The sequence below is a fragment of the Hyalella azteca genome, unplaced genomic scaffold (genome assembly GCF_000764305.2).
Source record: "Hyalella azteca isolate HAZT.00-mixed unplaced genomic scaffold, Hazt_2.0.2 contig3704, whole genome shotgun sequence".
Taxonomy (NCBI): Eukaryota; Metazoa; Arthropoda; class Malacostraca; order Amphipoda; family Hyalellidae; genus Hyalella; species Hyalella azteca.
The window spans coordinates 105,174-116,844 of NW_025933945.1; the positions used below are offsets into that span (position 1 = coordinate 105,174).

The 11,671-nt window shown below is 39.1% G+C and overlaps 2 protein-coding genes across 7 annotated transcripts in view; one reads left to right on the forward strand and one right to left on the reverse strand.

Annotated features, from left to right (window-relative positions):
- The window catches only part of LOC108677521 (platelet-activating factor acetylhydrolase), a 19,931-nt gene extending 14,276 nt beyond the window's left edge, over positions 1-5,655 (reverse strand). For 3 of the 6 annotated variants that reach the window (XR_001931264.2, XR_007156601.1, XM_047879742.1), the window contains exon 1: positions 5,490-5,651. Coding sequence is in view for 3 of the 6 variants with exons in the window: in XM_047879742.1 (XP_047735698.1) it covers positions 5,490-5,520 (31 nt within the window). In the remaining 3 variants the exon portion in view is untranslated. Of the gene's footprint in view, positions 1-1,689; positions 1,712-5,489 lie in introns of those variants that run through there. The other 3 variants (XM_018165750.2, XM_018165749.2, XM_018165751.2) reach the window with 3 other exon arrangements.
- A 327-nt stretch (positions 5,656-5,982) lies between these two features.
- The window catches only part of LOC108677517 (histone demethylase UTY), a 60,556-nt gene continuing 54,867 nt past the window's right edge, over positions 5,983-11,671 (forward strand). The window contains exons 1-2 of the mRNA XM_018165741.2: positions 5,983-6,144; positions 8,125-8,747. Of these exons, the coding sequence (XP_018021230.1) occupies positions 6,071-6,144; positions 8,125-8,747 (697 nt within the window). The 5' untranslated portion in view covers positions 5,983-6,070. The remainder of the gene's footprint in view (positions 6,145-8,124; positions 8,748-11,671) is intronic.

Consider the following 11,671-nt stretch of genomic DNA (forward strand, 5'->3'; position numbering starts at 1 on the left):
TGTATATATAGAGCAGGCAGACACAGAGGAACAAAAATGACACAAATCTGAAAATCTACCCACACTGGTACTATTATGAATTCAATAGGGTCAAATAACAACAAATATTGAGTAATGCACCCGAGATTGTACATAATAATGTCAATACAGTTCAGAACATTCTTCAACACCACTACCCTAACATTTAACTGGCAGCTATTTCATCATCTTTTTCTTTAATGTTCAGTTCAAGAGTGTCTAGCTCCTGTTGCTTTGTTCTCAAAGATTGCCTTATGACATTGAACTTTGCAACAATTTTCGAATCCACCTTTCTCTCCCATGCTTCTGCATATTCATCTGCTCTTGCTCAAGCACCTTGATGCCCTCCTCCGTACACCTTTTCTTCTTCTTCAGTTCATCTAGCTCATTCAATAAAGCCTACATCTTTCAGGTTTTCTGGGCCTTCGCATTCTGCTCTCTCTCTCTTCTGCCAAATAAATACTGTAGGCTGTTTTGGCTCTGCCAGCTGCAAGCAGCATCTTCTTGGTGATGGTCATCTTGTCCAGGTCACCAACATGTACAACATGATCAGCCACAGCATGCAGGACAACCACCGTTTGCTCTTTCATGTTGTGCGTCATGATTTCCTTGTTGAACAAAAACCCTTTATCAAACATGGCTTGGCCATGAATAGGAGTATGAGCATCTGCACTACATTTCAGAGCTTCTTGTAGGAGCTCTTTGACAATGGCATGCCAAAGTGTCCAGTCAATCAGAAGTTGAAAATGCTTGAAAACTGTGCATTCAATTCACTGCAATGTTGTGATTAATCTTAAAAGTTGCACAACTCATAGTGCAACACCATCCACATCTGTGTTAGGCAATCTCTTGGCATCAAAGAGCAAAGTGAGACAGTGCTTCAACTGTGTTTTGACAGCTTCCTTACAGTCAGTCCTTCTAGATGAAGACTGTTGGCACCAGCCATTTCAGGTTCCTACCAAGGCCATACCTGATGGGGCTGTTGTCCAGTAGCTTTTGGACTACAGCCTGCATGAAGTCCCATGCTCATGTCTTGAAAGTGAGATCTTGCAGTGCACTTGCCTTCTTGTCTGCAAACCGGTTTTTTATCGCAATCCTGGCCATGTAACCAACATCAACCTTATTGAGGGAAATCAAAACACCATTTGTTCCATGACTTTCCATGACCTGAAATGAAATCCAATTACTTTCCAGGCCTGGAGAGTGAAAAATCAAATTCCATGACTTTCCAGGTTTTCCATGACCAATACACACCCTGCAAAATGAAACTCGAATGCTTGAATACCGTCAACCGGGGCTACTCGGGACAGTTTTGAGCATTTATTGTTAATAACTGTTAATAACTTCTTACGATGACACATTTCATTAACAATTTTAGGCTCATTCTATAGCTCTTTGCGAGGGCTATCAAATGGCATTGTCAAAAAATTCCATATGCTATTCGTAAGGTGCCAGAAGCAAAAAAATGAGTGTCACTTGGAAAAAATGGACACTTGGAATAAAACTTCATTTTAAAACACCTGAAGCATGCAAAGCGTACTCATCCATTACTAACAGTACTCTGAAGTCCTCCTATTTCATTGTAGATGATGTAGAGGCAGAATAAATGACATTTTCTGTGATTTTTACTTGTTTTTCCTTTATTGATATATTACCATATACATTAATTACCGTATTATTGATGCGATATTACAGTATTATTGATGCAATGTTACCGTATCCATGAACATGCCATTGAGCATTTACAACAACCTTGTCCACTGCAAGCTCCTTATCAGCAGCCTTATAGCATTTTTTCTGTATCTGTAAGCTTACAGGATGGCTTGTAATTTCACACCATTTTAATTGGGTTAATTGAATTTACTATAGAAAAAGATAGTGAAAACCATACCTAAAACAGAAAAGAATGTTTTAGTGACAACCATCATACGTTTTGGAGAAATAAATCATAGTTTAGGTCAATTACTTTTCATTCTATGATGCCTGGTGCACAATTCTATATATGACATTCTATGCACAATTTTGTGATGACCGATGATCCACTAATTTTTCGATAAGTGAATTTTTTTCGCTGAGCGAGGTAAATGTAATCAATATTCTTTGTTCTTAATCTATTTTTTTCTTAACTGGAGCCTTTGATAACTGAGGTTTCACTGTAAATGCATTTCTGAAAGTGTCCTGAATAGCCCCGGGGGGTGTCTCGAGTAGCCCCGCCGTGCAGAAATGGCTGCCATTTTTTGTGGGAATGAGATAGGCATATTCCGTCAATTACGTTTTCAAGCCGACACCTGGGTGCAACTTTTATTTAAGTAAAATTTTTTATACGGCGAATATTTTTTTGCTCCAGAACTTAGCAGAAGTAACTTTTCAAAATAGTGTTTTTCACCATTTTTTTCAGGAATTTTCCAAAGCTAGTAAATGTAGTGCTTTTTGACTTCCTTTATACTACATAGATAGGAAAAATGTTTACATTTACGCCACTATATTTAGTTTTACAATATTTCAATTAGTTTTGCTACTACAACAGTTTTACGCCATGTCAGAGGCCTGTCCCAAGTAGCCCCGGTTGACGGTATTTGCAAGACACTATATATGATAAATGAGAAAAAAACATTTGAGGTGATTGCAAATACAGCCAACACTGCCACATAGGTAGTGATTTTTGACACAATTTTGTCAATAAACAGATTGAGCACATTGAATCATTTAAGCAGCAGAAATTTCAAGTTTTTCAGCAGCTATTTCTATTTTTTGAGCAGCTGCCCATTCCTTGCTCACACCCATAGACCCAGCCAACTTCATTAAACATATACACACATACCTAACCCAGAATGCATTCTCAAATCAACAAATCAACAATATCATTGATGATTCACTGCCAGACATCAGCCATACAGAGGATATGTCAAACCATGCAATTCTGTCCATCACTATACTGGTACTCCTACAAACACTGCCTCACTCACAAACACCCCACAACACACAAACAATGCCTCACTCACAAACACCCCACAACACACAAATAATGCCTCATGGACAGCACTCACTTGGACCTATGCCCCTGTTACTCACACCATCAAGCATATTCTGCTTGAGTGCCTGCAGCTGGCAGCACCCAGGCTCTGGGCAGGCACTTTGTTCCACAGCTAAGTGCAGCAACTAAGAATGCATGGAAAGGAAGATTCTGGCATCATGATAGCAACATTGAGGGTCTCTTCCCAATAAAAAAGCTACAAGATTGGTGTACTTAAAAAAATTGCCAAGGCAGAAGGAATAAGCGTGCTTGCCTTAACCAAGTCACACCTAAGAGAGGATATCCAAGATGGAGAAATCAAGATGAAAGGCCTTCAACATTACTGAGCAGACTAAAAAGAAGAGAGGAAAAAGGGAGGTGTTATAGTCTACCTCAGAGACTCCCTCACGGCAAAAACAGTTCCCCTGCATTTCGGCTACAATGGATATGTGAAACATGTTATACTAGGTATATATCTCCCAACTACAACTGTGCATAGCCCTTGTCTACCAACCGCCTAACTGCCTACCCAAAAAATTAAATGGAACTTAGTGAGAATAGAAACAGGTGGCCATCCCCCATCCCCCATCATGATTCATCCCCAAATATTAAGGTTGTGGGAGATTTTAACCTATCACACATAAGATGGCCACACTTAGACTGTTTAGGATGGCACAGAGATCAGGCTAGAATCCAGGCAACACAACTACTTTGATTTACTAGGAGCACTTAATAAGTCAACAGGTTCTGGTGCCAACAAGAGAACAAAATATCCTGGATTTATTCTTGACCAGCAATGAATTACTGGTTGCTGATTTTTGTGTTGAGAAGACCGCATCATCAGATCATCAACTAGTGGTTGTTGAGACAACAATTGAGAGGGGAATCCAAAACAGACTTACACCTTGAGAGGGGCTAGCTGGGCTAAATTTTCATCATCAAAGAACAGACTGGGAGGCAATTTGGAAAGAAATTCTTGAAATTGACTGGCGATCTGAGTTCCTGGAGTTAAACACCAAAGCAATGTACCACAAGCTGTGCAATGTATTAGTGCAGGTATGCGCGCCTCACATGCCAGGAAAAATACCTCCAAACGGCACATAATTCTGTGGGACAGAAGGATCCTCACGAGAAAATGGGCAAGCTTGAACAACCAGATAATGGCAGCCTCCAGGAAAATGGAGAGGCGGAGGCTGGAACATCCAAAGGAGAAAATTGAGGAAACTGAACGACAGTTGCAGGACTCACTAAAGGCTGAGCAACAAGTTTCAGAAGTGCAAGCGGTGTCTGCCATTCAAGAGAATCCCAAATATTTCTACAAATATGCCCAGTCAAATGCCCAAATCAGAGCCTCGTTGGGGCCTCTGAAAACTAATGATGTCCCTTGTTGAAAACGACCAGGGCATGTGCAAACTTCTGGGAGCACAGTTTGAAAAAGCACTCAGTGAACCCCAATACTCAAGACAGGAGAATGAAATTTGAGTCATTCAAGAACTTCCAGAGAGGCAGGAGCTGATGAACATTGAGTTTGAAACACGCATCTAGAGAAGAGTATCTAATAATCTAAGAATTATCAACTTATTTGGCTCCCAGGCCAGATAGGGTCCCTGCAGAGTGCAGGGTTACTGAAAAAATGTGTCAGTTCACTAAAAGTTGCTTTGACCTTGCTCTATAAAACATCATTGAGAAAAGGAAACATTCTTAGTTACATAAAGTTAGGGCCAATAGCCACAATCAACAAAGCAGGTACATGAGACAAACTCAAAAATTACAGGCCAGTTACATTAACATGGCACCTAATCAAGGTATTTGAAAAGAAAAGGTCTGATCACTGCAAATTTCAGCCCATGTTGCCATATAACTCCTGAGTGAAGGTGAAATTGAAAAATTTTAACAAGCTAAACATCTCCATATCACTGTTAGTGTTAGGTCCTGCAGACTCTCCTGGCACTCCTGCTGAATATGTATTTCAATCCAACTTTCCAAGTTTTATCAAGCTGCAGCTGTGTTTATTAGTTAATTTAGTTTGGGAGCATAGTGGCAAAGCAGAGAGTTTTTTAGACTCTCCCTCAAGTTCATTTTTGAGTCCTATAAGTAGACCAGTAAAGTATCATGGATACCAGCATTATCTTACATAAGAAATTGGTTTAAGTCTTGAGTAAATGAGGAAATTAAAAATGAATTGATTGTAAAAAAATCTCTGGTTTGTCACTATGTTTGGGAGATTATTTCTTGGTCACTGAACTTGGGGATTGGCCATGAGACCGGCTGGCGGCAGCTAGACTGGCCGTAAATTTGTCCAAGCAGTCTTAAATTTCTAGTGCTGAAACAGTTAAAACTATAAAAATATACTGGTTTACTAAATGGAGTTACTGAGCTTTAGGTCTGGAGTTCCTACATGAAATGAATCATCTGACTGGTCACTACTCACTAGACTCAGTTGAGTCTATAGACATACCGTAGAGGCGTAGTGCAAGTGCATCAAGCATGAACTTACTCCTGCCGCCAACTGCTGTATTGATGAATTAATTTTATTTGGCTACATAGTTAAGAGAATATAATCCAATCTGATTTATATATAAGTAATGAATCACAAATAGTTTAGAAATTAAACGAGAAAAATGTATGGCACCCGCAGAGTTGGCAGCGAATCGTGGAACATCCCCTCACAGTCTCCAACGTCCAACAGCCTGAACAGGGAAACATGCTTCTTCATCGACTGCTAAGTACTATCATAGAATACGAACACTGCAAAGATACGCGTATAAAAAAAGCCTGGCATCATATTATCAAAGTTTAGTACATCTATTAAAAATGTTCTACCTTATTTTAACACGAAAACTTGAAAAATTGTGTAAAATTCCCCTGGTGCCATTTTAGGGTAACTTTAAGTCAACTTCGGGTCACACTACTGGCTTCGTTATACAAAACTCTTCAGATGAACATGTGAAGCAGTGCTGTGAAGTGTGGTGCTCGCGTGTTCGTGTTGGAAAACTGGTGTTCTATGGTGCCTGAGTGAAATATGAGAGCAAAAAATTAATGATGGATCCAGTAAACAATGACGAACTTGAGCTTACAGCTCAAGAGCTTCAAATAATATCAGAATTAGACAGGTAAGCTCTCGAGTATCAATTAAAATTGAAATCATATGCTTTCTTTACAGGCTTGCAGTTGGATTCATTTGGTTTTCATTTACCTATTGTTTTGCTTTAGTTAAATCTTTAAGAAATTGCTTAAATAGTTTTTATATTATTCAATTATAAAATTTGATTATGCTTAGACTGCAATTGGGAAACAATGCCTCTAAGTTACTGAGTAGCCTAGGTATATGGTTGAGAATTTGAGATATTGGCTTTTTATGCACAATTTCCAATCTTGAATAGTAATTAGTTTCCTTCAAGTTCAATTTTACATCCTATAAGACAATAAGTAGACCAGCAAAGTATCGTGGATACCACCATCATCATATCTTACTTAAGATATTGGTTTAATTGTTATGTAAATTAGAAATGAACTGATTCAAAAAAATCATTGGTTTACCACTATGTTTTTTTTTAATTTCAGGCAAAAACTATTGTGTTACGTAATTTTTACTAAATAAATTGAGGAAGAGCACAGCCTAAGGAGCTAAGTGGAAAATAGGAGTTATAGGACAGAAGCAATGGGTGGCTCACTCATGAATTGGCCAGAACTTAAATAAATCTTGCAAAACTTTCCCCTTTCCTCTTCCTATGTCCTTTTCCTAATTTCTTCTGTAAAAAGAAGGAAAATTTCCTATTTTGCAAGCAATTTTTGTAAATCACCAATGAAAAAATTCTTTTTATCTGCAATTTCAAGGAACTTCTGTCTGAGTGTCTGATATTCCAAATAGGGACCATAGGAACCAAGAAGTTAGGACTGTTAGTCTGTTAGGTTATTGCATAAAACCAAATTGGAATATCTGGGAGAAGATTCCTAAAATTATAGGGAGAGTGATAGTTTTGCAGCTGAGGTACCTAATTCTCAAAAATTACATCCCCAGGATGGGTGAAAATTTCCAGATTCAAGGGCCTTCTGGTCTGATTAAGGTGTAGCTTTTGCAGAATTTTTCTCTTTTGACACATGTCAATAGATGCTTGTGCTAAACATGATGATGATGCCAAATTCATTGCCCTAAAAATGTCTAGATACTATCCTGGCAGATGGCGGCTACCAATTTTTCTTCTCCAGTTCTCCATAGAGTGGTGTAGATAGTGATTTAGAAACAGGATAACCCAGAGATGCCATACAATAGCCCTCACAAAGACCTTTGAAATGAGATATATATGTATATATTAAATTTATGTGATCACATCCTGAGTTCCTGACAAATATCTAAGCCAGCTGAGGTAGAATGCCCTGTTTACTTTTTAGTACCAGAAAGTGTTCCAACCAATTGCTCATTATTGTTTAGCTGTCAAAATGCAAGGAGACAACTAATGTATTTTCTAGATTGAGAAAATGCCTCTTTTCTTTCAAAATCTGGTATTAATTTTTTTTTTGAGACAAATGTAATAATTCAAGCGATAATAACTTTTTTATTCAGATTTAATTTGAGTTATAATTTGCTGGTATTGCATAAAAAAATACAACAAAAATGTACCTACATTTTATGTTCAAATGTTAACCTGTCAAAATTTCAAACAAGACCTTGAAAATGAGTTGAAAAATGAGAACTTGAAACTATTATAATTTCATAAAAAATGATATTTCAAAGGCATGAAAGCAGGCTTGGAAAACGGATATTTTCAACACCTGTCTTCATTTGAGTTTCAACCCTTCAATTGGGATACATATTTCTGATAGATGGGATTAAATGAATTATATAAAAAATTCTATTGCCTTGATAACTGTACTATGTAGTATAAGTAAAAACTTTGTGGGAAAAAATACTAGTCAATATTTTTTCTATTATTGTTAATTAACTAAAATATTCTATTAGTAGAAAGCCTTTTCTATTACTCATGCACAAGTTAAGGCATTTTTACCTGGTGGATTTTCTTGTGTAATTGAGTTTCAAATGAAGAAAATTTATTAGTGGGACTTGATATATTTCTTCACATTTTTGTCCACAGCCGGCAATTTGGCTTCATCAAGTTGAATGAGCCACAGCATGCCAAGAAGAAGAGCATTGTGCTGCGTGCCATCAAGTGCCTGGAGCGCATCATCCTTGTGGCCAACAATTCCAAGACAAATGAATCTATTTATGAAAGCTTAGACAGCTTCACTGAGGCTGCTCCTAATACTCAGTCAGGAAGCAATACCAATAACAACTATGGAAATGGGGGCTCTGATAATCTTGGTCTTGATTCTATACTTGGAGACACCAACTCTTTGCTGGCCAATGTTAAAGTGGAGCCTCAGAATTGTGATGATATGTCTGGGGGACTTGCCTCCTCGGCAACCTCACTTGACTCCCTCATGTGTTCCAACTCAATAGACTCCTTGCCCTCTCTCAATAATGCCATGAACAACAACAACAATATTCCTGGAAACAATAACAACACATCTATTGCATCACTTCTATCCAACACACCAATTTTAAATAATAACACTAGCAGTAACAATAACAATAATTCAATCACAAAATTGAATTCTTTATCACCTCCACCGAGCAATGAGGAAGTGCCATCAGTGGACCCAGAGACCTACTGTAAACTGGGGCACTTTCATCTCCTGCTAGAAGACTTCCCAAAAGGTCAGTGCAATTTGATTGCCCATCCATTGATATCAATTTAAGAATTGTCATTGTAGTTGATTTTTCAATATGTCTTCCCAGTTTCTAAACAAGTGCTGTCTTGTGTTCCGTGTCAATGATAATCTTCTACTTGAAGTGATAGTTAGCAAGTTGATGTTCTACATCTTTACTTAAAAGGATGCAGAGATAAGTTCTTCGTCCTGGGTCCTTTTACACTATTGCATAATTTGTAGAAACATTGAGTGCATTTTTCTTGACCTGAAGCCTCTATTTTATCATGTATTTTTTTGTGTGGAAGCAGACAAATATTTTTACCTTTCTATGTTACAGTTTCTTCTTTCATTAATTGATATGTGCATAGAAGCCTAATGGTTTTGACAGCACGATTTTTCATATCATCAATGGATAATGCATTCAGATAAACCTCAAGATTTTAAGTGACAATTTCGGGTAAATCCTCGCTAGTAAATTCCTGCAATGAATTGTTGGGCGTGGTATGTTGTCTTCGAAAGTCGGCCCGCGCGCAACTGCACAATTTTAGATCTTAATACGAATTGACGTCCGTCCGAAAAACATGATGCGAGTACGCATCGTATCGTTGATACCGCCACACGACACGAGTCGGGGGACACCATGACGCAATTACGCATCGTATCGTTGATACCGCCACACGACACGAGTTAGGGACACGATAACGCAATTACACACCGTATCATAGATGCCGCCTCACGAAATAAGTCGGGAGCCCATGACGCAAAAACAAATCATTTCTTGTAGCGTAACTTAGTGATACGTTAAACGTAACTATTTATTTAATCACTTACAAATTCGCTTCTGTAATTGTATGATTTTGAAGCTGCGAGTAACGATAAGTCATCATAATCTTATTATTTAACGTAATTGTAAATATCCTAAATAAGTTTGGCATGAGCAGAAAGTGTTGAACTTGATACATGATGCTCGGATCATGAGTCACACTGCAGGCAGGACGCGCGCATGTGCACAAATTATGTGGGTCACAACCAACTTACTCCATTGACGTGAACGCTGCAACTCTCTTGCTGACCTTGCACGACACATTCAGTCCTCTGTTCAGGTCCTCGTTATATCTTGAGCCTATCAGTCTTAAGTTACTGCTGCCCTGGATGTTGCCTTCTTTGCCCTTCGCTTATAGTGTTGGTAATTAACGAAGCTATTAATTAACCTTCGTTTGTTTATATGATACAGCAGCTCTGGACACAGCAGTTTCCGCTCGTGCTTCACTTTCAGCCAATTGAAGCATCGATAAACGGATCTCTATTTGTTTTCATGTTGTGGCCGCCCTGTATGTTATGTATTTCAAACCATGCATTGTAATCAGTAAGTTACGAAGTAATTAAGTGAAACTTTAGTGGCGTTTATGGTGTGGTTGTGCTCGATTTTTTTTCGCCTTGGGCTCTTAACTACAGGGAAAGTACGAAGCAATGAATTAATCATTTTATTTAATGACATGGCTGCTCTGGATACTGCGCATCTCTACCTGATTTTTAATTCAAGGCAATTCACGATGCGAAATAGTGGTTAATCTCTGCTATGAAATTATGCCGAATATCGGTGACGTGAATTATTTTCTTTATTACATTCATTGAAAACTTTCTCATAATTTTATATGAAATAGGATGTTAGTTGAAGTCTTTCACTGAACTGATGAAATTCAACACGTGCCTCAGGTACGTGTTTCCTTTACATTTGACTAGGGATAAACCCTATAGGAAGTTATCATCAAGGTCAGCTCTTCTCTCTCTGTACATCAACTCAGCGCCTTCTGTTGCTTGTGCTCCCTTCACGCTAATAAATTTTGCTGCTCTCTTTGGAATTGAGTAATTCATCGTTCCAATTTTTGGAGTTTGAGCAAAATTCAGTATATGTGACATTTACCTTCATTTGCATATCATACGCATTGCGCCTGCAACGGTTGTTTTTTGCCGTTTCTTTTTGTGTTAAGATTGGAACATTTTGTGAATTTAGGCGGAGCTTACGCATGTTCCATTGTTCGTTCATTGTGAATATTTGTCCGAGGTAATTATATAACGAAAGAATGAAAATGCATATTAGTGTGGGAGTGTCTACACAAAGCTGGTCTGTTGCGACCAGCTGATTCTCTTGATCACTTTCGCCTGTATGCTTGTTAGCTTCGGAACAGATTTGTGAACTTATTACTTGATTGTTGGTTTCCGATGTATGCATGTTATTATAAATATAAAATATTTTCATATAATTACCTCTACAACTTTATCGACGGGCAAATACTTACGGAAGATTAATGAATAAATAAATTTGAAAAGCTACACGCTGAAACCCGACGACGTTCCCGATTTAAAACCAAGTTCACGTGACGCAATTCGAAATGTCTCGGCTAATCGGTGGAATATAGGATAAAAAAAGAAGCAGTATGATGCTGGTGTCGGTGTGTGGCCGCACGCACCAGGCGCCCTACATACAAGTGCACCTCAAGGCCGCCCTCGCCAGGTCTGCTCCCCTCACTTCCTCGTCCTGCTGCTGCTGCTGCGTCTCTCGTACCAGCCTGCCGTCCCTGTACTAATGTCACCAGCCTGCCGTCCCTGCACTAATGTCACCAGCCTGCCGTCCCTGCACTAATGTCACCAGCCTGCCGTCCCTGCACTAATGTCACCAGCCTGCCGTCCCTGCACTAATGTCACCAGCCTGCCGTCCCTGCACTAATGTCACCAGCCTGCCGTCCCTGCACTAATGTCACCAGCCTGCCGTCCCTGCACTAATGTCACCAGCCTGCCGTCCCTGCACTAATGTCACCAGCCTGCCGTCCCTGCACTAATGTCACCAGCCTGCCGTCCCTGCACTAATGTCACCAGCCTGCCGTCCCTGCACTAATGTCACCAGCCTGCCGTCCCTGCACTAATGTCACC